Source organism: Herpailurus yagouaroundi, unplaced genomic scaffold (assembly GCF_014898765.1).
Source record: "Herpailurus yagouaroundi ecotype Mexico unplaced genomic scaffold, PumYag 194, whole genome shotgun sequence".
Lineage (NCBI taxonomy): Eukaryota > Metazoa > Chordata > Mammalia > Carnivora > Felidae > Herpailurus > Herpailurus yagouaroundi.
In genome coordinates, this window is record NW_024412425.1 from 1,878,173 (window position 1) to 1,905,082 (window position 26,910).

General features: G+C 57.2%; 2 protein-coding genes across 16 annotated transcripts in view; one reads left to right on the forward strand and one right to left on the reverse strand.

The window, feature by feature from the left end:
• The first annotated feature begins 3,923 nt into the window (after positions 1–3,923).
• DPF1 (double PHD fingers 1) lies at positions 3,924–17,434 on the forward strand. Of its 12 annotated transcripts, none has more exons than XM_040445996.1 (12): positions 3,924–4,014; positions 9,896–10,056; positions 10,150–10,257; positions 11,764–11,891; positions 12,150–12,239; positions 12,618–12,696; positions 12,895–13,026; positions 13,908–13,958; positions 14,056–14,175; positions 15,299–15,411; positions 15,992–16,115; positions 16,258–17,434. In XM_040445996.1, exons 1-12 carry the CDS (start codon positions 3,983–3,985, stop codon positions 16,326–16,328), a joined length of 1,209 nt encoding a protein of 402 aa, XP_040301930.1. In that variant the 5' UTR covers positions 3,924–3,982; the 3' UTR covers positions 16,329–17,434. The 12 variants fall into 12 exon arrangements, with proteins under 12 accessions (XP_040301930.1, XP_040301933.1, XP_040301938.1 ...); XM_040445999.1 differs by having other exon boundaries at positions 16,022–16,103; XM_040446003.1 differs by lacking the exon at positions 3,924–4,014 and adding an exon at positions 5,470–5,488.
• Positions 17,435–20,037: 2,603 nt separating this feature from the next.
• The window catches only part of SIPA1L3 (signal induced proliferation associated 1 like 3), a 238,986-nt gene continuing 232,113 nt past the window's right edge, over positions 20,038–26,910 (reverse strand). For all 4 annotated transcript variants that reach the window (XM_040445990.1, XM_040445987.1, XM_040445988.1 and 1 more), the window contains 3 exons: positions 25,085–25,220; positions 23,328–23,409; positions 20,038–22,088 (listed from right to left, as the gene is read on the reverse strand). In XM_040445990.1, the coding sequence (XP_040301924.1) occupies positions 21,945–22,088; positions 23,328–23,409; positions 25,085–25,220 (362 nt within the window). In that variant the 3' untranslated portion in view covers positions 20,038–21,944. The remainder of the gene's footprint in view (positions 22,089–23,327; positions 23,410–25,084; positions 25,221–26,910) is intronic.

Genomic DNA, 26,910 nt, shown 5'->3' on the forward strand with positions numbered 1-26,910 from the left:
CGGGTTTGGGCAGGAATGGCCCTTTCACAGAATGCCTGAGTGGATTCTGACACAGGAAGTCGGTTAGCCTCCCGGCTCAGAGGAGTGCAGGGAAGAAAGGTGAGTTTAACTTCTGAGTCAGACCTGGGTTCAAATCCTAGCTCTCCCTGTCCTGACGGGTAGGAGCTCTTGGTGAGGGTATTGTCTCTCTGAGCCTAAATTGCCTGTCTGATGCTGAGGTGATAAGTCCTGCTCCCTAAGGGTAGTCGGTGTGATTCAGTGATGTAAAACCTGCAAAAAAAAAAAAAAAAAAAAAAAAAAAACCAAAAAAAAAACCCCAAACAAACAAAAAAACCCCACCTCAGTACAGGTCCTGACACACAGGAAGAGCTAAACCAATGAGACTGTACATTATCATTGTTGTTATTATTATGGATCATTATGGTTGTTGCCCTGGTATTGTGTGATCCCCAACCTCACCTCCTCTGTACTTCAAAAAAATTTTTTAGGTTTATTTATTTATTTAGAGAGGAACAGAAATAGTACAAGTGGGGGAGGGGCAGAGAGAGAGAGAGAGAGAGAGAGAGAGAGAGAGAGAATCCCAAGCAGGCTCCGCGATGTCAGCACAGAGTATGCAGGGCTCGAACTCACAAAGCGTGAGATCATGACCTGAGCCAAAACCAAGAGTCGGACACTTAATGGACTGAGCCAGCCAGGTGCCCCTCACCCAGGTGTTTTATTTTTTTGAGAGAGGGAGAGAGAGAGAGCGCACTCGCGGGAGGGGCAGAGAGAGAGGGAGACAGAGGATCTTAAGTGGGCTCTCTGCTCTCAGCACAATGCAGGGCTCGAGCCCACAAACTGTGAGATCGTGACCTGAGCTGAAGTCTGACGCTTAACTGACTGAACCACCCAGGCGCCCCGCGTCTATACTTTGATATCCACATCCGGTCAGGAGACTTCTGAAGGTCATGTCTGAACATCCCAAGGGAGGTTTAGGGGTGGGCTGGATACTCGGAAGATTAATGGGTAAGAGAGGGATGTGGGGTGGGAGGTTAGCAATAGCGTCTTCCTCAGAAGCCCAGGGGGGGGGCCCAGGAGTCTGGAACAGAGGGTCTCCTAGTGATTCTACAGGAGCTTTTGGGCTAGGATGTCAGACACCAGTGGCCGGGTGCTGGGCAGGGTCTGAGGCTCAGGGTGGGTGGACCATATCTCCACTAGTGGCCCCACTGCCACCTGGGTATCTGTCCCAGGTCTGAGGATTCAGAACAACCCGTGTGGACAAAGACTGGAGCCACAGTGCCCTCTGGTGGCCAGATGCTTGGGCTCCAGGGTTAAGTGAAGTGACCAAAGTTTGGGACTTTCAGGGACAGTGTTTGTTCCCAAAACTCCAGTGACGGGAAGAGTAGGCATCAGGACCCCAAGATGTCAGAATAGACACTTACCCTGTGTCTGGAGAGGGCAAGGGGTCAGGACTTGGAAAGGATTCTCGTGGAATCTCCTACAAAAGGCACCCCACCCCCACCCCAGGGTGCTGTCTCAGTCTGTACAGCATGCGACTTTTTTTTTTTTTTTTTAGTGTTTATTTATTTTTGAGAGGAGGAAAGAGAGTGTGAGAGGGGAAGGGGTAGAGAGAGAGGGAGACACGGATCTGAAGCAGACTCTAGGCTCTGAGCTGTCAGCACAGAGCCCCATGCGGGACTTCGAACTGGTGAACCACGAAACATGAGCTGAAGTCAGATGCTCAACTGACTGAGCCATCCAGGTGTCCCAAGCATATGACTCTTGATGTCAGAGTCATGAGTTCAAGCCCCACGTTGGGTGAGGAGGCTCCTCTGGGCTCCCACAGTGCCTGTGCTTCTCTATCCCAGCCTCGACCCCTCTGCCTGGGCTTCCTCCACTCTTGGCTGCCATTGTGTGGTGATGGGTCTCTTATCCCACTGGACTGTGAGCTTAAGAGCCCGGGGAAGAGCCAGCACAGCTGTGTCCAGCCTGCCCACACAGAGCTGGGGACCCTAATCCTCTAGAAAGGAGTGAATGTGCCTGCTAACCTCTCCCTTCTCTTTGCCTTTAACTCCAGACCCCCTGCTGGGAAGGTTTCCTTAATGCGGCACCCCACCCCCCCCACTCAGGTTGTCCAAGTGTCTGTGTGGGGCACAGTCTGGACCCCACCTGACTCTCTATCCCCGCTAGTTGTGTGCCTCAGAGCTAGATGGTGAGGAGACACACGGAGCATGACAACTAGTTGATTCACTTATTTATTCAACAAATAATTATTGAGCACCTACTATTTTCCAGGCCCTGTTCTAGGCACTGGGGAGACAGCAGTGGATGGAACAACAATCCCTGCCCTCACAGAGCTATTATTCTAATGGGCAGAGACAGACATTAAGTCAAATAACTAAACAGATTTAGTACAAGATGACAAACTATGGTATGTATTGGAAGAAAAGGCATTTCAGAGGACAGAGTTATGGGGGATGCTATTTTAGCTGAGGTTCGATCTGAGGAGGTAACATTTAATCAAAAACCTGAATAAAGCGAGGGATGGAGCCACGTGGATATCGGGGAGGAATATTCTAAGCAGAGAGAACAGTAAGTGCAAAGATCCTGTGGCTGACATGGGATTGGAATGCTCCAGGAACAGGGAGGAGGCCGGTGTGACTGGGGTAAAGTTAGCCAGTGGAAGGAAAGAGGGAGATGAGGTTAGAAATGTGATGAAGGTTGGGGAGGGGATCACTTGGGGCATTGAGGGCGGACTGAGGACTTTGCACTTTATTCCAGTTATGAAAGAAGCCCCCGGAGGTTTTGAGCCCAAGAGCGTTGTGACGCCATATGTTTTAGGTAGCGCACTCTGGCTGCCATGGGGAGAACAGACATGGGGTTGTCCAGGCGGGACACAAGGGTGGACAGTACCAGGTGTGAAGGGAGAAGAGTGGGTAGATCCTGGATCTGCGTTGTGAATGTAGAGATAACACGATTTGCTGATGGGCTTGGTGTGTGTGTGTGTGTGTGTGTGTGTGTGTGTGTGTGTGAAAAAGAAGAGAGCCGATGATTGATTGCACTTAGAACAAAATCCATTTTCTTTGTAATGTCCTACAAGGCTCTACATGATCTGGGTCCTTGCCCTCTCCCCAACCTTGTCTCTCCCCTCACTCATTCTGCTCCGATCACACCAGCTTTCTCACTGATCTTTGCACTTGTCAAAGCGTGTTCCCTTTCCCCTCCTGTCTCCTGGCTGGAACTTCTCGGGTCTCAGCTCAAATGTCGTCTTCTCAGAGAAGCCGTTTTATAGCATTCATAATTTTCTAAATTGATTTTGTCTATTTATGTTCTTCTTTGTCATCTTGTCTTTCTCCACTAAAAGGTGAGCTGCTTGAGGGCAGCGACTTTGGGCACTGCTCTGTGTCCCAGTGCCTAGAAAAGTGCCCGGCACCTGGCAAGCACTGATTAAGTGAACAAAGACACTGATTAACCTCTGTGCTTGTTTACAGGCTGGCTTACGCAGAAGAGACACCCAGACAAGCAGGCATGGACAAGAACACACAACAGATCCTTGGGTCATCCACATACCCTGGGGAGACCCAGAAGCCAGGGGCCACCTGCTCCCGCGCCCGCGGTTCCTGGTGGATGGAGAGCCCGAGGTGGGAATGGAGCACCCCCAGGGAGGAGGAAAAGATGCTCTGGGACGAGCCCAGCCCCGCCCTGTATCCCCAGCAGCCAATGGGCGTGTGGTCCTCCCGGCGCCCCCTGGGACGTGTAGTCCGGTCAGGGGCGCCCTCGGGCGCCGCTGTGCGCCCCTAGACTCCACGTCCCGTCGTGCGCCGGGAGGTGCGGGGATTGGCCGGGCCCCGCCCCCGGCCCGCCCCGCTCAGCTCGCGCCGCAGCCCCAAGAATGAATGAAATCGTAGCGCGCTGGGCGGCAGAGCGGGCGGCGCAGGCCGGGCTGGGCCCGCGCGCGGCGGCAGCAGCGCCCCGGGCCGGAGGCGGCCCAGCCGAGCGGGCCATGGCCACCGCCATTCAGAACCCGCTCAAGTCGTGAGTGTCCCCGCCGTTCACGTCCCTCCATCCCGCTCCCCCCACCCCTGGCCCTTCCCCCGCCTCTTGGGGAGGGGGACGCCGCGCGCGGAAGGTAGTTTAATGGGGGCCCTCCAGCTCGTCCCCCCCACCGCTGGGGGACCTGCCGCCCCTTGTTGCCCCCTGGGGTTGGGGGCGGGAGCCCCTTCAGGGTCGCGGGGGCGTCTCTTCTTTGTCGCTGTCAGTGAAGGAATGTGGCGCGGGTTGGGGGGTGGCGGAGGCCGTTTCCCCACCCAGAGTGGGGGTAGGGGCTTCCCTCTCCTCCTCCTCCATCTCTCCTTCTCCGTGTCTCCGGGGGCGCCGGGGGGGGGGTGGCATAGGGCTGGGAGTACGAACGCCCAAGTCCAGACCTCAGCCTCCGGGGTCTTCACCACCCTCCTTCCCCCTCAGCAGAGCACCTTTCTCTTTCCTCTCTCCTTCTCCGGGGACCTCGGCCCGCGTGGCCGCAGGGTGGGAGCTGAGACGTCGGGGTTCCCGGTCGGATCCCTGCTGGCTCCCTTTTTTCCTCCCCGGGTCTTCGGGACCTAGAAGCTCCGACGCCCAGGTCAGTTTAGACCGTGGGATTCCTCCCTCTCCCCGCCCATACACATCTAACCAGAGCATCTGGGACCGGATGCTTCGGGAGAGGATGCTGGCAGCACCCTCAATCTCGGGGGATTCCCTCCCTTTTCTCCCTGTCCGCGTCCCTCCTCCGAGCGTTAGCTTCCTCCTGGGCCCGGTGGCTGCGAACCTGGACGCCCGGGTTCAAGCCTAGCTCTGTCCCATCCGTCTCCTCTCTTAGCCACCTCTTTTCTCTCTCTTTCCATCTCTCTCTCTCTCGCTCCCTCTTCGGGATCCTGGACTCCCGGGTCCCAGCGCTCCCCACCCCCTTTCCTCCGGCGGTGACAGCGGGCTCAGAGTGACAGGCGCGCGGCCGTTCCCGCCCTCCCTCCCCGGCTGGCGAGCGCGGCACACCCCCCCCCCCCCCCCCCGCCCCGGGGGGGGGGGGGGGGGGTGGAGAAGGCGGAGGGCGAACGCCCGCGGCGCCGCACAAAGGGACTGTGGCGACCTCCCCCCCTTCCCCCAACCTCTTGCTCTCGCCGCCTTGACCTTGAGCTGCGCGTGTTGGGGGGTGGGGAGGGGGAAGGGGCCGGGAGCGCCCCCCAGCCTCCCAAAGGCCGGGCCTGATGGCTGGACCCTAGGCCCCCAGTTGTTTCTGGTTTCTGGCGGGGGGCTGTTGGGAGAGGAGTGGGGCGGGGGTTAATAGGCACGCGCCTACACGTGTGGCTTTGCGGTGAGCAGGAGAGCTTGCAGGGCGTGTGCGGAGCCGGGGTCAGTGTGAGGAGGTGTGTGACGGTGACACCCTTCTGCTTCCCTCACTCTGTCTTAACACACAGACGGAGGTGTGCCCCACGAGGAACACCCTCGAGCTGGCTGGGACAGGGTTCCTGTGCAGGTTGGTGGATGTACAGGCATTCTGGCCTCCTCCCTCTGACCCTGGCCGGACCTCTTGGAGGAGGTCAGAGGAAGCGTTGGGGTGGGCGTGCCAGCGCCCTGCTTTGCCCTTCTTTGCTCTCCTCTTCAGACAGGTCCTCGGGGTTGAGGGCAGAGACTGGCTTCTAAAAGAGTGGAGCCAAATCCCCTTGGGAGTGGGAGGCTGGAGGGAGTGCGAGGCTGGTATTCTGACTACCTGGTTTCAAACCTCATCTTGAGCCCTTAAGTCTCCCCCTCCCTTCTCCCCCTCCTCCAGAGCCTCAGTGTTACCATCTGTGTACTGGGGACTCCTAACAGAGCCTATCATCCCATGGGGCTTGTGACCTTTGGAAAGCACTTAGTCCAGAGCCTGACCCTGCCTAAATGTAGTGATTAGTAGTCGTAGCATCAATATTGATTTCTCTTGCGGTCCAGTTCCCACATAGGGCATTGCGGGGGCCTGGGCAAAGTTAGGGTGCGGGTGCCAGTGCCCTTCTTTGCTCTCATCTTCTAAGGCGTCTGCAGGGGTGGGGGTAGGGGGTGGAACTCCCCTGCTTGGGCAGGGGAGTTCAAGTGTGGGAGGGGGAATCTGTGAGGGTTACTAGCGGTAGGGAAAGGGAGGCAAGTTTCAGCCTGGGTCTGGTGGGGGGGGGGGGGGTTCAATCGTGCTGGTGGACAAGGGCCTCCGGGGAGGTGATGGAGTTTTCTACACTCAGCCTCCAAACCGATCAAATGGATGCAAGGGTTCTGGGGTGGGGCAGGAGTGAGCTGGGGTGTCTGAGGCTGGAGGTGTGGGGAGCAAGTGTAAGCATGTGTGGGTGGTGGGAGGTGAGAGAGGAAGGTGGCAAGGGAATTCTCTGAGCTGAGCTGCTGGACAGAGGGGGAGGGCTTAGTCTGGATGCGATAGGGGGTAACCAGGGGAGGGGCCTGAAGACCAGAGTGAGAATGCGGGTACCATTCCAGGTAAGCATCCCCGACTTACTCTCCTTGCCACCTATTCTCAACCAGATATGAAGCAGAGACCTACTCTGTCCTGTTGCGGGGAGGGGAGGGGGAAGGTCAAGGCCTTAGCTGGGGGAGATGGGGGAGGGTTTGTGGTTTGTGGAAGGGGTCTGAGACACTAGAGGTGTGTGTGTGTGTGTGTGTGTGTGTGTGTGTGTGTGTGTTTAGAAGTGATAAGTATGGAAGACCTTGGAGGTGTCTCTTACCAGAGGGTAGGTAGGGGCATCAAGTGACAAAAGAGGTGAAGGCTATTATGCAGTCTGTCTGCCGGAGAGCCCCCTGGTGGACAAGGACATTTGTGGGCGTTTTTAATCCACGCAGGGGCTCAAATTTGAACACAAACTTTGGACCACGGGGGGTTCCAGGTGAGTGCTGGTGCAGCTTGGTGGGTCAGCTCACTATCTGGGGATCGCTTAGGGTACAGTCTGTGTGAGTGACAGTGGGAAAAAGAAGGAAGTAAAAACTGACTTGGGTACAGATATCTAGGCGAGTGAGTCCCCCCCTTAGTCCCACCTTCAAAGAGCCACCAGGGGCTCAGATTCCTCATCTGGAAAATGGGGGGGTAAAAATAGCATCACCCCAGAGGGTCATTACGAGAATTGCACCAGTGAATCAAGTACTTAGAACTGTGTCTGACACATCATGGGTACTCAGTATATTTACTCGTTCAACAAATACTGAGCATCTTTTATGTACCAGGCATTCCTCTTCGTCTCTTCCTCCTCCTCCTCCTCCTCCTCCTCCTCCTCCTCCTCCTCCCCCTCCTCCATCTTCTTCTTTTTTTTAAAGCTTATTTATTTTTGTGAGAGAGCGTGCACGCACGTGCCCGCGTGTGAGCAGGGGAAGGGGCAGAGAGGGAGACAGCGTGGAAGCGGGCTCTGTGCTATCAGCGCAAAGCCCAACACGTGGGGCTCCAACCCACAAACTGTGATATCTTGACCCCAGCGGCAGTCCCGACGCTCAATCGACTGAGCCACCCAGGCGCCCCAGGGTATTATTCTTTCTAGAATTGTTGGCTATTTTACACCTTAACTACATATCAAATCCTCTTTGTGGAATGAGTGAAGTTTTACTGAACACTTACTACCTGCCAGGTACCTTTTAAAAACACTTTACACATATGTACTCATTTAATCCTTACGACAATCCAATGAGGTGTCATCCTCATTTTACACGTGAGGAAACCGAGGCCCAGAAAGGTTAAGTCATTTGCCCGAGGCCACATGGCCACCAAATGGCAGAGCCAGGATTTGAATCCACAAGGTGTGGCTCCCGCTGCAAAGTAGCACTGTGCCGTCTAGCCCGCGGAAGGAAGGGATAGAGCAGGGCGGGGTCACTGTGAGAGTGACAGCCCTGGAGGGACTAGATAGGGTTCTCTGGAGCTGGGAGGGACTGGGGATGGGGGAGGGGGGAGGCGGGAGGGGGGGTTGGGGGAGGTGTCAGTGAGCCAAGCGCAGGCTTAGCCGGTGGACGTCTGTATGGGCACCTCTTAGGTATCTCTAGGTCTCAGGGCATTGAAGTGTTTGTGTGAGTGTAAATGTACGTGAGTCTGTAAAGGTGTGGGAGTGAAGTGTGCGTGAGTCTACGTGGGAGGCTGTGAGTATACGTGTGAATGTGTGTGTAAACTGCCGTATGTGGGTGTGTGCGAGTCCAGGTGTGCATGTGTGAGTGTCTGCCCGGGAGACTAGATGTGCGTCTGGGCGAACGTGTGTGAGTGACTGCGCGCTCCCTGGGCCCCACCTCTGCACCCGCTTCCCCGCGGGGTCCCGCGGGTCCCCGGGCCCGGGACTACGACTCCCAGAATGGCCCGGGCGGGCCCGCCCCGCCGTCGTGATTGGCTGTGGTCCCGGTGCTCCCGCCCCGCGGGAATGAATGGATGGGCGGCCTCAGCGCCCGCCCGAGCGCTGGGAGGACCGACCCGGCGGGGACCTGCTGGGGGCAGGACCCGGGGAGCAAGATGGCCACGGTCATCCCCGGCCCCCTGAGGTGCTGCGGGCCGGCGGGAGGTGGGGAGGGCGCGCGGGCGGGTCTGCGCGGGCGTGTGTGTGTGGCGGCCGGGGGTGGGGCCGAAGGGGTGTCTGGGGGGCTGTCACCGTGGGCCGTGCTGCGCGGGGGTGCGAATGTGTGCGATCATGGGTCTCTGGCAAGAACGGTGTCCGATGCGCTGCTCCTGGACGAGCGGAGGGTGTGGGGAGCTCGGAGTCCTCTTCGGGTCCTTTTCGGGGAAGGGGGTCATGTCCCGCCCGGCGACCCCCGGGGTTGGGGAGAGAGTGAAATGGCCTGGAGGTGCGGGAGCCTCGGTAAACTTGAGTGAAGCCCATACTACCTTTGTCTTGGCGTGTGGAGTGTGTGTCACTTGTTTGTACTGTTATTTTTTTGTGTTTTTTTGTGTGTGTGTTTTTGGATATGTGTGTGGATATGTGTTTAATATCTTTCAGTCTACCAGGTATCTTGGGATATTTGGGTCTTTGAGTGTATGTACATGTCCTTTGAAGCCGCATCATTTGTGTTCTGTGTCTGGATTTGTAGTTGTGCGTGTATTTATGCGTACATTTTTGTGTGAATATGGGTGGATTTGTCTGTTTCTATATTGTATATGTGTATATCTTTGTGTTTGGATATGTGGTGTTTTAGATGTTGGTTTCTATATCGTGTATCTTTATGATTGTGTGTACGTGTGTGTCCTATGTGAATCTGTGCGATTTCTTTGTATAGTGTGCCTGGACATTGTGTGTGTGTGCGTGTGTGGTTTGTTTGTGTTGTGTCTTTAGATATGTGTGTAGGTGCTCATGTGGGTAGTTTGTTTTAACATTTCTTCTAACATTTGTGTATGTGTGTGTCTTTGGTTGCATGAGTGTGTGTGTGAAGTGTGGTGTCTGTGATCTGTTTGCATGTTGTGTGTCTTTGTGTGGGTGCTTTGTTTATGTTGTGTGTCTTTGGATATGTGATGTGTATTTGTGCGTGGATATATGTGTGTTGTGTCTGTCCCACACTATGTATCTGCGATGTCTGTGTTTTTTTCAGTAGATATTTGTGTGTGCACGTATGTGAGATTTGTCTGTTTCTCCTTTGTGAGTTTTGGGATATGTCTCTCTTTGTGTGTGAATCCTGTGTGATTTGTTTGTGTTGTGTATTTTGATATGTGCACGTGTGGATGGGTCTTGGTGTATTTTTGTCTGTTTCTACATTATGTGTGTGTATCTACCGGTTGGCTCCGGGCCTGCTTGGGTCTCAGGTTGGGGGCTTCTGAGTCCAGGAGCGACAGGAGGGGAGAGACTGGAGGAGTCGGATCACCCATTCCCGAGCTGCGCGTTGAGGGAGGGGTGCTGGACGACCCGGCGCTCCTGCCCTTGGTGACAGCCACTCGCCCGCTCGCTCGCCCTCACAGCCTAGGCGAGGACTTCTACCGCGAGGCCATTGAGCACTGCCGCAGCTACAACGCGCGCCTGTGCGCTGAGCGCAGCCTGCGCCTGCCCTTCCTCGACTCGCAGACCGGCGTGGCCCAGAACAACTGCTACATCTGGATGGAAAAGACCCACCGCGGCCCTGGTACCCGCTGGGAGGGCAGGGGCGGGGTGGGGCGGGGCGGGGCAGCGGCTTTGCGGCGGCGTTCTCGGTCCTCACCGCCCTCCTCACCTGCAGGTCTGGCCCCGGGACAGATCTACACGTACCCCGCGCGCTGTTGGAGAAAGAAACGGAGACTTAACATCCTGGAGGACCCCAGACTCCGGCCCTGCGAGTACAAGATCGGTGGGTGGAGCTCCATCCTGTGCCTGGGGTGGCCCCAGCCGGCCCGGGGCAAACGCTGATCCGTGTGTGGTGACGCCTGTGTGGCTCTGAGCATTTGCCTTTATTTCCCTTCTAGCGAGTGTCTGCAGGTGTGTGTCTGGCTGTAGTCCAGACATTCTCCAGTTTTCCCTGAGTGACTGCTTTGGACTTGGACGTGTCTTCTCCTACTGGGGCCCAGGTGTATTCCGGGCCTGGTGCTCTCTGTTAGGTGCCTGGGTGGCTCCTCCCCGGTGAACTGGGATGTGTTGCTGTGCGGCTGTCTTTCTTCCTGTGGGCGCCTGAGTGTGTGTGCATGTGTGAGAGTGTCTGGTGGTAAGCCTTTGCATCGGTAGTGGAGTGGATGTAAGTATCTGTGTCTCTTTCTAGGTGTTTCCAAGGACATTAGAGGGTTCGTTTCATCTCGTGTGTGTCTGGTCTCCCAGAGTGTCCGGCCGTTTCTGGGTGTGTCTGAGTGCATCGGGGTGTCTGGTGTCTCTTCTTTTGAGTGTCTGGATGCTTTGGAATGTCCGGGAGAATCTCTTCCCCTAGTATCTGGTATATCAGGTGTATCTCTGCCCACGTGTGCTGGTCCAACCAGACCGTCTGGCCTTATCGCTTCTTGAATGTGACCAGTACTATTAGAGTCACTGGCTCTTTCTCTTCCCTCGTCCTCTGTGTGGGTCCAGGTATACTGAAGTGTCCATCTGTGTGGGTTTTTTTTTTAAGTTTGTCTGTTTGTTTATCTAGAGAGTGCCCACACGGGCTGGGGAGGGGCGGAGAGAAAGCCAGAATCCCAAGCGGGTACCCTGCCACCAGAGCAGAGCCTGCTGACCTAAGCCGATCAAGGCGCCATGGAGTGTCCATCTGGCTGTCCTTTTGGGTGTGTCGATTGCCTCAGAGGCGCCGTGTGTGGCTCCCCTGTGTACGTCCGTGTGTGTCCATCTGAGTAATTCTCTCCAGATGTGTCTGTATCTCCCCTGTGTGTGTCCACATGTCTGGTAGGGTCTGGCTGGGTGTTCCTTATGCGGATCTAGGTATAGCTGACGATTTAGTGTCTCTTTCTGATTGTCTCTGGGATGTATCCCAGGGTTTGGATATGTTTCCTCTACGTGACTGGGTGTATCTGAGTGTCTGGGTGTATCTCCTCCTTTGTGCGTCTGGCTGTCTCCAGATGATCCGTCTGTATCTCCCATGTGTATCCTGTTTGAGAATCTGTGTTTCTCCACGTGCATGCAGGTGTAAGTGAGGGAGGGTCTGGCGTGTCTCCGTCTGAGTGTGTCTGAGCGGATCCGAGGGCCTGGCCGTGTCTTTCCCAGGTCTCGGCCTCCTTCCCAGTATGCGTGATTGAATCTTTGAGTCTGTTGCTGGTCGAGTGTGGGAATACCTCTTTCCTGAAGCAAAGGGCATGGCTCCCCAACCTGGGCAGTTTGAGAAATCCTCCAGGGACAACTTCCCCACTTGACCTCCCCACCGTGGCCTTGTCCCCAGATTGTGAGGCACCCCTGAAGAAGGAGGGTGGCCTCCCCGAAGGGCCTGTCCTTGAGGCGCTACTGTGTGCTGAGACAGGGGAGAAGAAGATTGAGTTGAAGGAGGAGGAGACCATTATGGACTGCCAGGTGGGACCACCCCTCAGGGGCCCCGGCCGCCTTGTCACCCCCGCCACCTGCCCTGGCGTACCCTGTTCCCGCTCTCCGATCTCCCCTGGTTCCCTAGGGCCTTTGGGCCTCCTAAGTCGCATCCTTCCACACCTCATCTCTGTTCGGAAGACCTCCCTGCTTGCCCTGCGCCCCCAGTCTCCAGCTGTGTCCGCAACTCCCACAGAGAAGGACAGCATCCCCCATTTTCTTGACCTCAGTCTCCCTTCTGGTGTCCAGAAACAGCAGCTGCTGGAGTTTCCACATGATCTCGAGGTGGAAGACTTGGAGGATGACATTCCCAGGAGGAAGAACAGGGCTAAAGGAAAGGTATCACCCCCAAATCTTTCTCCCTCACCTCTCTCCTCAGTGACGGATCCCATACACTGAGCGTTTATCGTGGTCAGACCCTAACCCAGTTTGGCCTCACTGAATTCCCAGAGCAGCCTGAAGGGGTAGAGGAGTTTACACCCATCGTACAGAAGAGGACGCTGAGGCTCAGATATATGAACCCATTGGCAAAACAGAGATTGTATAGTGGGTCAGAGCCGCCTTCACACCCATGAGGAAGCCTCTGAGAGGTCAAGGGGGTTACTCGAGGCCCATAGTCAGGAAGTGGCAGAGCTGCGGTTCACCTTTCAGGCTCCAGTGATGAAAACTCTTTCAGTTGCCTCCCTTCTTGGCCCCTCATCCCGCCTCTTCCCCCAGGCATATGGCATCGGGGGTCTCCGGAAACGCCAGGACACCGCATCCCTGGAGGACCGAGACAAGCCGTATGTCTGTGATAGTGAGTCCTTCTGAAGAGGGGGAAAGAGAGAGTGGGGCCTAGGGACCTCTCCCCTGCTGGCCCCCTCCCTCCTGTTCTAGAGCCCGGCGGGAGGGGATGCTCAGGCCTCTGGCAGAGGGGGGAGGTGTGATCCCCGAGGCCAGGGTGGAGGCCGCATGGGCTGGGAGGGCTGACCGGCCCTCCCTGCTCGCTCTCCAGTCTGTGGGAAACGGTATAAGAACCGGCCAGGGCTCAGCTACCACTACACCCACACCCACCTGGCTGAGGAGGAGGGGGAGGAGAACGCCGAGCGCCACGCCCTGCCCTTCCACCGGAAAAACAACCATAAACGTGAGCAGGCAGGCGGGCTGTGGGGTAGTGAGGGGCCCCGGGAGTGGGGGCTGAGGAGCCTGGGAGGGAGGGGGCACATTAGACATTTCTGGAAAATCTCCAGCTCAGCGGTCCCCTCCCCCCACCGACCATGGGGATGCTGGCTCTGGGGTTGCCATGGCAACCAACCATCTCTCCCTCGCTCCCGGCCGGGCGTAATATTTCTGGGTCTGATTTATTGTTTCAATTAGAGCTTGGGGAGGGGGGTGATAGATGACTCCCCTCCCTCTCTGCCTCCCGTTCTCCCTTTTCTGCTAAGCTTTGGCTGCGGGGCAGGGTCTGTGGCCTGGGAGCCCTTGGCGCCTGCCCGTGCCAATCTCGTGGCAGCCCTGACAGCCGAGGGATGGGAGAGGGCTCGGGAGAGGCTCCGCCAGCGGAGAAACTGTCTTCGCACCCACCTCTTGGTGGGAGAGGGCGGTCTCTTCACCCCGTCCCCACCACGCACCGGGCACCTCTGTGTTCAGAATTTTTCTTGTGAACATCCGTCTGTTTGCATATCAGATCTTGGCCAGTGGTACCCCCAGTTTTTATCTAGCCGGGGCTTAGTTGGCACTGGTTGTGTGGTAGAAAGGGGAAGCAGGGGGGCTCTTCCTAAAGCTGTTATTTGCCAGTTTTGCCTAATAAAGAGTGAGTTGTCCTCAAAGAGTTCGGGGCTCCTGATGAGAATTATTTGGGCTCCCATCCCCTTTCTGCTGCAGCCACAACTTGGGGTAGCTACTCTCTCTCCTTACCTCCCCCATGCCTGGATAAAGGGGTCCACCCCGGGGCTGGGGCTGAGGCTGGGGGGCAGGGTGGAGCCTTGCCTATGGTGAGAGCCCCTCTCTCTGTCCCCCCAACCCCAGAGTTTTACAAAGAATTGGCCTGGGTCCCTGAGGCACAGAGGAAACACACAGGTAGGGACGCCTCCCTCTGCCCCTACTCGTGCAGCAGCCTTTGACTAGGTGCCCCCGCCCGCCTACGTCAACCCCCCCACCGCCTGCTGTCTTTCAGCCAAGAAGGCGCCCGATGGCACTGTTATCCCCAACGGCTACTGTGACTTCTGCCTGGGTGGCTCCAAGAAGACGGGGTGTCCCGAGGACCTCATCTCCTGTGCTGACTGTGGGCGATCAGGTGATACCCTCACCTGAGGTTGCTGGGGGCCCGGGTGGAGGGGACGCCAGGAGTCCCGATCTGGAGGCTGGGAGGCGGAGAAGTGCGGCCTGGGGCTGGGGGGATCCAGAGCTGGTGGAGTGGACTCAACTGCTGAGGACCTTGGGAAACTGGGAGGGGGAGGGGGTGGTCAGAGAGGCTCTGGGAATAATGGGATGCGGTCGTCACGGCGTTGCCGGTCGTAGCACGTGCTTAGCATGGCACGAGGGGCAGTGAAAGGTGGTTGCCAAGGCATTGTGGGTAGGGAACCGTGATAGTGAGTAATGGATGGCCGTTGCCTGGGCACTGTGGATAACCGAGGGCGCTTGCCATGGAGTTGCGGTTAGTGGGATGTGGTTTCCCAGGGTGGGCTTGTAGGTAATAGACTGTGGTTGCCTCAGCACGGTGGGTAATGAATTGTGGTTGTCATGGTATCACGGGGAGTGCGATAGGGTTGTCACGGCAACGGGGTAGCGTGGAACGTAACTTGTGGCACCGGGTGGCGGCTGAGGGGGTCTCCGCACTGGGGTAGTGCGACGGCTGTGGGATCGGCGTCGCGCGGTACCGCCGGGAACACTTCGGTCGCTCGCCCGTCCTGGGGGACGGGCGTTGGGTCACAGGGAACCCAGAGCGTGGGGACCCCACTGGGGAAGGCGGTTGCCATGGCGCCGTGGCTGGGAGGACGTGGCTGCCGCGTTACTGTGGTTAACAGAACCTGTCGGCCACTCTGCTGTGGGTAATGGAATGTGGCTGCCTCAGCACAGCGGCTAACAGAATGTGGCGGCCCGGGTGTTGTGGGTGGTAGAAAGTGGTTGCCACAGCACTGCGGGTAATGGAATGCGGTTGCCATGGTATTCTGGGGAGCAGAATGTGGTTACCATGGTGGCTGGTAGGAGACTGGTGGCCACGGTCGTGGCAGCGCTGCTTGCGGTACGGTCGCTGGGCACCGTGCGCGGGGTGGGGTCGGGCTGTGGGCCACGGGAGCTCCTCCGGCCCTAGGACCCAGGGGTGGGGGCCGAGCCGTCTCCTCCCCCGGGGGGGGGGGGGTCAGTCACCACCGGGGGCATGATGAGCCCTAACTGCATCCCTGCCCCTTGGCCCCCAGGACACCCCTCATGTTTACAGTTTACGGTGAACATGACGGCGGCCGTGCGGACCTACCGCTGGCAGTGCATCGAGTGCAAGTCCTGCAGCCTGTGCGGCACCTCGGAGAACGACGTGAGTGCCCGCCCGCCTCCCCTGGGACATGCCCCCAGGTGGCCTCCCGTCCGGCACCTCCGCCTCTGCCAGTCGGGCCTAAAGCCTTTCCCTGGAGCCCCTCCCTGGTGAACAGTAGTAACCTGTACTATTATTATTGCTTAGTGTCCATTAACTGAGCCCGGCACTTAGTGCTCCTCATCTCTCTGACTCCTCCCAACCACCCTCCGAGGTAGGTGCTCTCGTTCCCACTCCGCAGAGAAGACACTGAGCTCAGAGAGGGGACATGACGTGCCCGAGGTCACGTCTAGGAAATTAGTAGAGCTGGGAACCGAACCCAACGTCCATTGCTTCCAGAGCTGGTGTCAGACCATCTCGGTGGCGTTTGAAGTGTTCCACAGAATCTATAAAACCCAGACTGCGAGGTGCAAACCGGCCGACCACAGGGGTGTTTTGCTTGGCCAAGCAGGGTTTCGCAAAGATTCCAGGATGCGAAGCCCGTCTCGGAGCCCTTTCTCGTGGGAGGGACCGCCTTCCCCGGCCCCTTTGACCTACCCCTGCCCCAGCCCCCCACCCCGGTTTCTGGTGCCCGTGCCCCCAGGGTGCCAGCTGGGCGGGTCTCACCCCCCAGGACCAGCTGCTGTTTTGTGACGACTGCGATCGGGGTTACCACATGTACTGCCTGAGCCCCCCCATGGCGGAGCCCCCGGAAGGTGAGAGAAGAGGTGGGCATGACCCCGGGGGCGGGTGGGTCGGAAAGCTGTCTTCCGGCTGGTGGAGACCAAAGACCGCGTCTGCTGGCTGGGAGGTTGGGTCAGCCTCTTGGGGACCCGGGCCTAAATCCCTGTCCTCTGGCCACCCCCACAGGGAGCTGGAGTTGTCACCTCTGTCTTCGGCACCTGAAAGAGAAGGCCTCTGCCTACATCACCCTCACCTAGGCCTGGCTCTGGCTCACCCGGACCTCTGGGGTGGTGCTTACCTATCTGCCTCTCGGAGCTCCTCCACGCTCTCTCCGCCCTCAGTGCCCCACAGTGGAGGGGGACAGGGGAAGCCCGAGAGGGGGCGGGGCCACCCCCTTCCCTCCGTGCAGGTGGAATGTTTGCCCTGTGGGTTGGTGGGCCCAGCAGGGCCCCTCTCCCTTCCTCCCTCCTTCCCCATCCCTTGGCGAGTGGGCACCGGGGGCTTCTGCTCCCCTCAAAGCCATACCCCGCCTCTGGGCGGGCATGAGGGGTGGTAGATGCCAGCCCGGGGCACGGACACAGCGTTTTTCTAAAGAAAAAGTCAAAAAGTTAAAAAAAAAAAAAAAAAAAAGAAAGAAAAAAGAAATTAATATATACAAAGAGTCCTATAAGGCCTGGCTGGGTGGAGGGGGTGCTGCCGAGCGCATCCACTGGGCACCGGTCTCTGCCAGCTTCCTGCCTACCAGCCCCACCCCCCAGTTTCTGGAGTTGCAGCTGTCCCACCTCCTCACCCAATGTGGGCACCATCCCCCTTCGTGCCCAGGGCAGGTGGGTGTGGTGTCCACCCTCGCCCCCTCTTGGTGCCCACCGTGGATACTGCATGACGTGAACCATGGTTTTGAACTCCGTTCCTGCTCCCTCCCTGAGAGCCCCACCCTGCCCGCTCTGTGCCTGCTGCCTGCCCTGGCTGGTGGGCGTCGGCTGGGGGGGCAAGGCGGGCAAGGCGGGCCCCTGCCCAGCGCCTGCTGGAATGAGAAGCACAGACTCTACAACGGACTAGTTTGTCCCCCTTCCCCTGCTCCAGTTCCCCACCGGCCAGGCCGGGCTGCCCCCTGCCACCCTCGCTGGCCATTTTGGGGGTAGCGAGGGGGCGTGGTTGTTTCTTGTGGTTGTGTGTGTTTGTTGTTCGGGTTAAAAAAAAGGGAAATTGAGACTGCAAGCGGGGGGAGGTGGTGGGTTTGGGGGGGTCTCCCCCAATCCAGGCATGCCCCCCCCCCTTGTAAACGAGTCTCCTTTATTGCCTGCCTCTGCTGTGAATTAACTTGTTCTGTGTATTAAACTGGGCCTGACCCCTCTGCCCACGACTGCCTCGTTCTCCACGCTGGACTGGGGCACCACCAAGAAGGGGAGATGGGGGCCTCCTAGGGGGAGACTTGACCAAGGTTAACAGCTGGAGCCGGCCCGACCTCCATCTCCCTCCATCTCCCCCCTGCACCCCGCCTTTCTCTGGCTTTGTCCCAGCTCCTCCCAGCCTCGCCGGGAAAGGAGAGGGGGGGATGGGGTGGAGGGGGCTCCCGCCCAGCCAGCTGTGGTTGCCCTGGCAACGGACTGCTGCAGCTGCAGTGAGCAGCAGTGAGGGGGGAGGCGGGAGCTGGGGCCTGGGGGAAGGGATGGAAAGATGAAGAGGCCGCCCCTCCCGGGCTATGGTAGGCGGTGGGGGTGCCCAGAGCACCTCCTCTGGGTCCCCAGAGCGCCTCACCTGGGGTCCCCCATCCGGATGTGGGGCAAAGAGCGGAGGGGAAAGGACCAAGGAGAGAATGACACGCACACGAGGTTGGGCGGGAGGCAGATTTGGGCGAGGTGGGATGAGGAGAGAACCAGGACACTGAAAGATCAGGAGAGAGACACAGAGCCACACATTTATAGAGAATCAGAAAAAGAGCAGGAGAGGGAAGAAATAGATCTGGAGAGAGAGGTAGATGAGTGAGCCACAGGAGTGATGGGAGGGGGGAGAACAGAAGAGAGATGGAGATTCAGTGGGAGAGGGAGACATCAGGGAGAGACAGAAGGAGGAAGGAGCCGGTGATTTAGGGAAGCGGGAGAGATTCGATGAGGGGAGGTAGAGAACCAGGGCACATAAATCAGGAGAGAGGCCAAAGAATAAGAGGGAGGCACATTTGGGGTTAGAGAGATACAGTCAGGATCCAGGGACAAGCCAAGTCTCAGGACAATGACACAGAGATGAGACTTCGTGGGAGAGGAGGACAAAGAATTTGGGGGGACAATAGAGAAACGTGGAGAGAGGCAAAGGTATAAAGGATTCAGAGGTTGGTTGGGGAAGAGAGCCAGGGGTGATGGGAGGGGGAGAGATGGGGGGGGGGAGGGTGCAAGAGGGCACTCGTGGGATGGCCGAGGAAGTTGGAAACTGGGGCAAGATCAAGATGGGGAAGGGACCAGCAGGGCACAGTGTGGGTGCGAGTTGCGGGGCGTTGGACGTTGGTGTGTGTCACAGGCTCCAGGAGAGAATGTGAGAACAGCTTGTTCCATGGTTCCCATGCCGGTTGGGGGAGGGCCGAATGGGGAGGAGATGGGGCCTCAAGAAGGGCGGAGACTGGGAGAGTGTCTGGAACACTCTAGAATTTTTAGATGTGGAAATAGCTGGTCCACCTCCTCTGGAAAAAGGATATACACCCATTTTGGAAAAAGATATTTTTTTGGGGGGGGGAGGGGAGAGGCTGAGTCAGAGGAGCATCAGGTTTTAGCTCAGAGATGGAACACTCCATGACAGGTAAGTAGGTGGGGTGGGTCAGGAAGATCTAGCCACCTGGCCAGCCCTGTCGAGAGGCTGGGCCGCTTCTCAGATCCGGACTTCCCACAAGAGTCCAGACCTTGGATTTTCACGTGGAATTCTGAGATTCAGAAAATTCTGAGAATCAGGTTGGACCCTGATCCCCAGGTCAAACTGCAAGTTCACCAGGGCAGATGCAGATCCAGACCAGGAGTTTAAGGCCTCTCCCCAGCTAGGAGAGCCCCTAGAGGGAGGCCTGACCCAGGGGTGAGGTCATGGGACACCCCCACCTTACTGTGCTCCCCTTGGCCTGGAAGCAGGGGCTGATTTGCACCCAAAACCACCAACCAGTTGACTGGCAGGAGGCCTACTCCCACCGATGGGGGCGGGGACATGCAAATAAGCCAGCACCAGGAGGGTGTGGCCTGGGGAGACCGCAGCCAAAGGAGACAGGGGCCCCTTGGTTCTTTCTGAGTTTGCTTTCAAAGGGCAGATTTACCAAGCTGGAAATCCGGCTTTATGGACAACCTCCAGATTTTTAAAAGTTTGACCACTAAATCTAAAACCAGCGCAACTCCGTGGGCTAGGTCTGGCTTTCTGGCCTCCAGTATATGACTTCTTCAGTAGAAGCTCCCTTTTTAACTTAAGGACTTTTTACATTCTCAGTGTTGGATTCCTGTCATTTGGGTTTCAAGGCTGGTTCTTAGGGAAGTGTGTGTGTGTGTGTGTGTATGTGTGTGTGTGCGCGCGCGCATGCGCGCGTTTGTGTGAGTGAGACAGAGACAGAGAGACAAAGGGAGAGACAGAGGGAGAGAGAGACAGAGAGAGAGAGAGGGAGAGAGATGGCGTTTGGGACCAGGGGGATGGGGGAGGAGGCTGACGCTGGACCACACCCTGCCATCAGTGACTCCAGGCAGCTGCCCAGCTAGTGAACACACAAGCCATTTCTATGAAACATTTATTTCCTTTGAAACCTCCAGAAACATGCCAGAAAAATCTCAAGACAGGGATAGGAAAAAAAAAAGAACAAAAAAAAAAAAAAAGACAATAAAGAATAAAAAATCCAAATGAAATCAGCATATGAAAAAAAAAAACCCTGCTATCTTCAAGCCTTCAGATTGAACACTAACCTCAAATTAAATAGATTTGTTTTGCAGAGATCCTTAAAAAATAACAGAAAACAAAACCAAAAATCATAATTTACACTTGTCAATGTACATGATTAGGTCCCCAAAATGATTCAAATGATCTGAAGAGATGAGGAGAACTTAAAAAAAAAGAGGGGGGGGGGGCAGCCTCCAGGTTAGGGTCTGAGGAAAGGGCGGTGGGGAGGTCCTGGAGAACCCTTCCAAAAAGGGGTGGGGAAGAGGGGCAGAGATATCACAGTAGTTGGCCAGGACTGAGGACCAAGCAGGTCCCACCTTGAAGCCCTCATCTCACACCACAGGTGAGGGACAGGAGATGGCAGAACTGAGGGCTTCTCGAGGGACTGCGATGTGGCTGGGGTCAGAGGCTGATCACAGGGAGACAGGAGCGCCCTTTTCTCTTGCCCCAGCCGGCCGGCCCAGTGTGGCACCTCCCTGTCCAGCCCGGCACCTCTCTGTGTCCTGTGCAGTCCCAGAGCCCCCTACCCTGAGGTTTCTGGCCCCAAAGAGAAAGCAGGGGCGGGGTGTCTCTGGACAAAGGCTGGACGACCTGCTGCTGGCTTCCAGCCCAGAGGGTGCTGCTCGGAGCCGGGCCAGCTCCCCCTGCCTGGGGCCTCCCAAAATGGGAAAGCCCACCCACCTGCCCACCCTGACTTTATCCCTCTGAGTCCCAGTCCACGGGGGACACACCTTGATCCTCAGCTTGAGGTTGGGGGAATCCACAGATTGTGGCCATACAGACTTGTTCTGGCGCAACTCTACATGAAAAAATAAATATATATATATATATATATTTTTTTGTTTTTAAAGGAAAAAAAGAAACTCTGTTTCCTGGGTGAACAGCGTAGTACCACTCTGGCTCGGCTGCCTGGCAAGCTGCCCCTTATTGCCTTTAGAGAACCAGCGTCTCATGGGGGGGGTTCACACAGCAAAGCACTCCCCGGGGAGCACAGTGAGGGTGTCCGGGCGTCCGCTTGCGAAGGGAAAACAAAACCAGAGAGGAGTTGCAGGCTGTTTTCTCTCCAGCCCTGACCGGAGGGCTGCGTGGAGCCCCTCCTGGTGCCCGGAAGAGGCCGTGGCTGTGTGGTCGGAGCTGGCGGGGCCTGGGGAGGAGAGACAGGGCTTCGCTGCCTGGGGCCAGGTCAGTAGCTGGAAGGTGGCATGGCCCGGGCGCTGTGGCCTTTGGCGGTCGAGGGGCGGATAGAAAAAAGACGGTATAAACAGTCCCGAGTGTGCAAATAGAGTTTCCCCTCAAAGAAGTTGACTTTGGATGCTGGGGGTGTCCTCTCTCCATCCGGGGTCCCAAAAAAAGAAGTGAAACTCTAACAAAGTGCTCCTGGCTGCTTTTTGGAAGAGCGAGGTTGGGAGGGGATACTGTCCGTGCCATTTGGAGCTAGTGCACTGGGACTGAGACCCCTGGCCAGTTTCCACACAGGCCTTCATCTCTCTGGGGCCGAGGGGAAGCACGGGCCAGTTTCACACTGGTTTTTCATGCAGGGGGCTTGGCCCCACAAGCCCAAACTCTGTTGCACGTGGTGAAGAAACCTGGTTTGTGGACTCCTGGAGCTGCGGGGTTTGGAGACACACACCTGCCCTCCCTCTCCCCTTCCTACAGCTTCTGATGGCTTGGTCCTAGGAAGAGGCTAGATGGGCCTCCTGGGCGAGGCGTGGGCATGGTCCAGTCCCCAGGGACCAGAGATGGGCAGTTCAGAGGGAGGCCTGAGACCAAGTCATCTTGTGGGGCAGGAGGACCTTGAGCAGACCACAGCTCACAGCCCGGGGCGGGGCCTGCGGCCATCCAGGGCTTCCGTGTCCACGAGGAGGGCGGTGGGGCCCTGGCTGGGTTATCGTGGTCATACCCGCAACTGGGAGCGAGCCAAGGGAGACAAGAGAGCGGGAGCCCGTGGCTGGCCCGGGCAGGGGTGGGGGTGGCTCGCCGCCTCAGAGCTCCTTCTTCTCCCTGCAGAAGATCTCCGCGAACTTGCGCAGCTGCTCGCTGGCGGCCTGTGACTCCTCCTGCAGGCGCTGGTTGTTCTGGCGCAAGCTGGCCACCTCCGACTGCAGCACGGCCTTGTCCTGCTTCTCCTGTGGAGTGGGGCCAGCATCAGCGGGTGGGCACAGACGAGGCCTCCTGAGCCAGGCGGCCAGGGGTTCAAGCCCCAGCTCTGCTTCTCAGCGGCTTCGTAACCGCGGGCAGACTGACTCATCTCTCTGGACCCACTTCCTCAACTCTTCCGACAGACCTCACTGTAGTTACCCACCACCCCGTTTTACCCTCATGGCCATCTAAGGACTCGGGGACTGTTAGCCTCAGTTTCCTGAGAGAGGAAACCCAGCCTCTCCTAACGGAAAGTGGGGAGCTTGGGATGCGGGCGCAGGCTGCCCGCCGTACAGGCTCCCTTGGCCTTTCAGAGACGCCCTTCCAGGACATGTCACATCCGAAGGCCGCTGACTTGTCCAAGCTCAGGCAGTATTAGATGGTGGGGTCGGATTTGAACCTGGGCCCCTATGATTCCTGTGCTTGAGGCTTCCACATCATACTCTGCCACCTTTTTGTTTTTTTGCCCAGAAGTATATAAAGCAACAAGTGGAAGTTCTGTGCCCTTATTTCTCTCCTCGTTCTTCTACACCCTGGAGGTACGTATGATGAACAATTTGGAACGTTGCCTTCTAGATAACCCTCTGCCCTGTGGATGTTAATTTTTTTTTTTTTTTTAAAGTATGACAATGTTTTAGGAAATGGTTCTGTAGCTTGCTCAGTTTTTACTTAAGTTACTGGACTTCTTTTGTATGTGAGTAAATACACAGATTCCTGCTATTATTTTAATTGGCTGCAGAATATTCCACTGCATGGGTGTCCTGTCCTTTATATAACCGTTCTCCCGTGGAGGGACAGCTGCACCGGCTCCAATTTTTTTTATTGCAAACAGAGCAGCAATGAGCATCCTTGCTCACGGATCTGTGTACCTATGCTTGAAATTCTGCTGGACAAACTCCCACAAGTGGAACTGCTAGATCAACAAGGTAGACAGTTACATTGTTTGATAAATATCATCCCGCTGCCCCCCAAAAAGGCTGGGGCCAATGTGTTCTTCCTCCGAGACTGTAGGCAGGTTTCCTCCATGCGTTTCCCAGCCTTTGGCACGGTCACCTTCTACTCCTTACCTAGGACGACACTCAAAGGTGGGTGGTCTCTCCCAGCGTGGAAGGGGTCGGGTGGGGACAGGTGCCGCAGCCTCGCTGCCCACGCCCCACACCCGAGTGTCTGGGGGGCGGAACGGGGGGGGGGGCGCGCCACGAGGGCTGGCCGCCTGGCGTCCTTACCTTCTGGAGGTCGGTGTGCAGCTGCTTCAGCATCACCTCCAGCTGGTACACCTTGCCTGTCAGATCCAGGGGAGGCTCCTCGCTGGAAAGACAGGGACAGGGTGAGACCCAAGGCCCACCGGCCCCCAGGGAGGGTTCCGGAGGAACAGGGGGTACAGGACACTCCTGTCTCCGAAGTTCTGGAGAGTCCTTTCCTTGCTGGGGTCCTGAGGGATGCCTGGAGGGAGGCTCTGGGGGAAGCCAGAAAGGAGCCAGCCCTCCTCCCTGCTGCGCTCTCCCCAAAGACGGTACATCTGTGGATGTGGACGGGGGGCTGTGGCAGCCTGTGGAAGGCTGTGCATGCGCCCGCCCTGACGTGTGCCTCCCCCGCGGGGCCTGAACCACGCGTGTGCTTTAGGTGTGAGCGCCTCACACAGAGCAAAACCAGAACCCGCCTCACAGACACATCCACTGAGCACCTCGCAGACCTGGGCACGGTGTCTGCCACGGGACACTGAACATGGGGGCCTGCCCTCGGGGACGGGAATGGAGGACACTGACAAAGACGATGATGGCGCCCCCGTGACAGAGAGCCTGCCCTGCGCTGTGCACAGTCTCGATCTAACAGAGCTCCACCTCCCAGTGTAGTCTGGGAGGTCGCCTCGTCATTACCCGCTGGGCAGAGGGGGAGACTGTGGCTTAGGCGGGGACCCTGCACCCTGGAACCCAGCCCTGGCCTGCCCAGCCCCTGAGGAGGAGAGGGGCAGCCCCTCCCTGTGGGGGCTCCACTAGGCACTGTGGGGGGCGGGGGAGGGTGTGCTGCCGCAGCCGAGAGGGGAGACACTGAGCCCTCCTGCCCTTTCTTTCCGCCACAGTCTTGGCTCCGGGGGCCTGCAGCTGCAGGGCAGGTGGGAGAGGGTCAGCTCAGGGGCGGAGGGAATCCAGGAGCTCGCCCAGAGCCCACAGTCCTGCCCTTTCCACACCAAGCCTGTTCCTGCCCTCACTGTATTGGCACATTTGTAAGTGCCGAGTTCCCGTGATTACAGTCGGGCCACATCTCTGGTGGAGGCTGAGTTCTAAAGCCAGTGAAAAGAGGGGTGTGAAGAAGAGTCAAAAACAAAAACAAAACACCAAAACCCAGGAGAGTCAAAATTTCCCTCGAAAATTACTTGATTTGCCCATAAAGTACAGCGCACCTCTGGTGTGAGCCTGCCTTGTATTTTTTGCCAACCTAGTGCGGTCAAGTCTGTTGCACTAAACGTGCGATGACCCATGTCCTCTTCTCTCCCTGGGAAGCCTCACGCGGGTAGGGCCTCTGTCAGCGCTTCCACAGCTGGCCCAGCGGGCTGTGCCAGGGGAGAGGCGAACAGTAACTATCAGGTGGCCATCCGAAGAATTCTGGAATGTGCGGAGGAGACCCAGGGGCGGGCGGGGGGATCAAAGGCAGGGAGGAAGGGACCGGGGCGGGTGAGGCCGCAGTGGGGGGCACCACTTAGAGGTTTTTCGAAGTTGGAGGTCGACTGACCATATGGATGACGCTGCGTTGTCTCCACCCATGAGGACCAGGCTAACCCGGGCAAGGTCACCTCTGGGTTCCGGTGTGTGGGTTACTCCCAAGTCCCTCAGGGGAGACGCCCCCCTGGCTGTGCCGAGGGGACGTGGGGGATGGGCAAGCAGCTGCTCTCATCCGCCTGGGGTCCCCCTCCTTCACGGGGCAGGCCAGCCACCCTCAGGGATTCGAGTTGCTGGGCCACCAGGTGTTCCCAGGGAAACCTCACCTCATGGTAGGGGTGGTCCTGGGGGTTGGGGGCCCCCTCTCCAGGCTCAGGTGGCTGTGGACAGGACTGTGTGCAGGTGGGACCTCCGGGCTCAGAGCTGGGTCATTGAGGGAGAAGAGTGAGACAGCTCTTTGCACTGCCGGGCAGAGACAGGGGAGAGGGGGAGAGGAGTCAGCAGGGCTTCCAGTGCCTCCTCCCTCGGCTCCCCCGCCCCACCGACCAGCCACCTTTCCCAGCACACCTCCCACCCAGACCTCCGTGACACTCCCAATCACTTTTGTTAGATCACGCACTTAGGATGGGCTCCAACCAAAAAAACCAAACCAAATTGACACTAACAACAAAATCTCATCCTGATGCTGAGCAAGCCTGTAGACTAGTGACGAGTTTATACAAAATGCAAGGGACAGAAACAAGTTAAATGGCAGTGTGACAGAGTAACCACCCAAATTCAGCATAAATGACCTGGTTTCATCAACAAACAAATGGTATGAAAAAAAGTGGCCAAAAGAGGATGGGGTTGAAGTTGGGTGAGAAGTACACGGGGATTCATTTGCACTGTAGTTTTGAGAAGCTCTGTGAAATTTCAAAAGCAGAAAGAGAAGACAGAATACCATGTGTACCGAGGAGAGAAAAGAAATCACATGGCTGTTAAAGCTCTGATTCCCAGGTCCCAACCTGAGCACCTGCATTTTTATTTTTTTGAGGTTTATTTATCTGAGAGAGAGAGAAAGAGAGTGTGGGAGTGAGTGGGAGAGAGGCAGAGAGGGAGAGAGAGAATCCCAAGCAGGCTCCAAGCTGTCAGCTCAAAGCTCAATGCAGGGCTTGATCTTGGGGGTAAATGGAGTGGCCACCGGGGAGGGGGCTTTGGCTGCCCCAGCCTCTCTCATAAGCCCACAGCTGGGAACCAGTGTCTGGACAGCTCTGCCTTCCAGACATCTGCTGGCATCTGGGTCTCCAGGGAGAGGCTTGGAGCTTCTCAGCTGCTTCCCACAGAACCAGTGATCCTGGCCCTAGGATGCCTGGACCCGGGGGGGGGGGGCAGGGGTGGAGAGGAGGTGGCCCTGGCACCTCTCCCTGCATTCCTCCTGGGACATGGCCCCCACACTCCCCTTGCACCCCATCAAAAAAAGAGCCCATTGCTCAGGAAACCCAGGGAATGAGGCCCCCCTCCCCCCACAGGCAGCTGTGAGACCCCCTGGGGCCCCTGTGGAGACTTGGAGAGGACAGCTGATAAAGGCCCTTAGGTTCTCTTCCTGGACCCTGAGTCTGGGGTTGAAAACCCAAATGCCCTCAGGAATATGCAGGTGCTATAAATGGTGCCACTCATTTTTTTTAAAACAATTTTTTAAATGTTTTATTTCTGAGAGAGACAGAGCGTGAATGGGGGAAGGGCAGAGAGAGAGGGAGATGCAGATTCTGAAGCAGGCTCCAGGCTCTGAGCTGTCAGCACAGAGCCCAACGCAGGGCTTGAACTCGTGAACTGTGAGATCATGACCTAAGCTGAAGTTAGACCTTAACTGACTTGAGCCACCCAGGCGCCCCATGATGACACACGTGCCGTGAGCCTACGTAAATTCATTAACGCTAACAACCACTTTGCAGTAGGAATATCATCTGACTTTATTTACAGATGAGGAGACTGAGGCAGCAGAGGCGGACCGGTCGCCACCGTGCTCATCAGCAGCGAAGCTGGGGCTCAAACCCAGGCAGTGGGCTGTGCGTTGCCTTTAAACCACGCCTGCCCTTACCTCCCTCAGGAGACCGCCGTGCCTTCACTTTTCACATCCTCTGCTGGGCCCCATCTCTGCCCCTCCCTCCCAAAG

Bases quoted from the DNA above. Each gene is read 5' to 3' on its own strand.
- DPF1 (XM_040445992.1), top strand. From the start codon at position 8,380: ATGGATGGGCGGCCTCAGCGCCCGCCCGAGCGCTGGGAGGACCGACCC. The intron at 8,514-9,895 runs GTGGGGAGGGCG...TCGCCCTCACAG, and splicing joins GTGCTGCGGGCCGGCGGGAG to CCTAGGCGAGGACTTCTACC. The intron at 16,116-16,257 runs GTGGGCATGACC...CCACCCCCACAG, and splicing joins CCCGGAAGGTGAGAGAAGAG to GGAGCTGGAGTTGTCACCTC.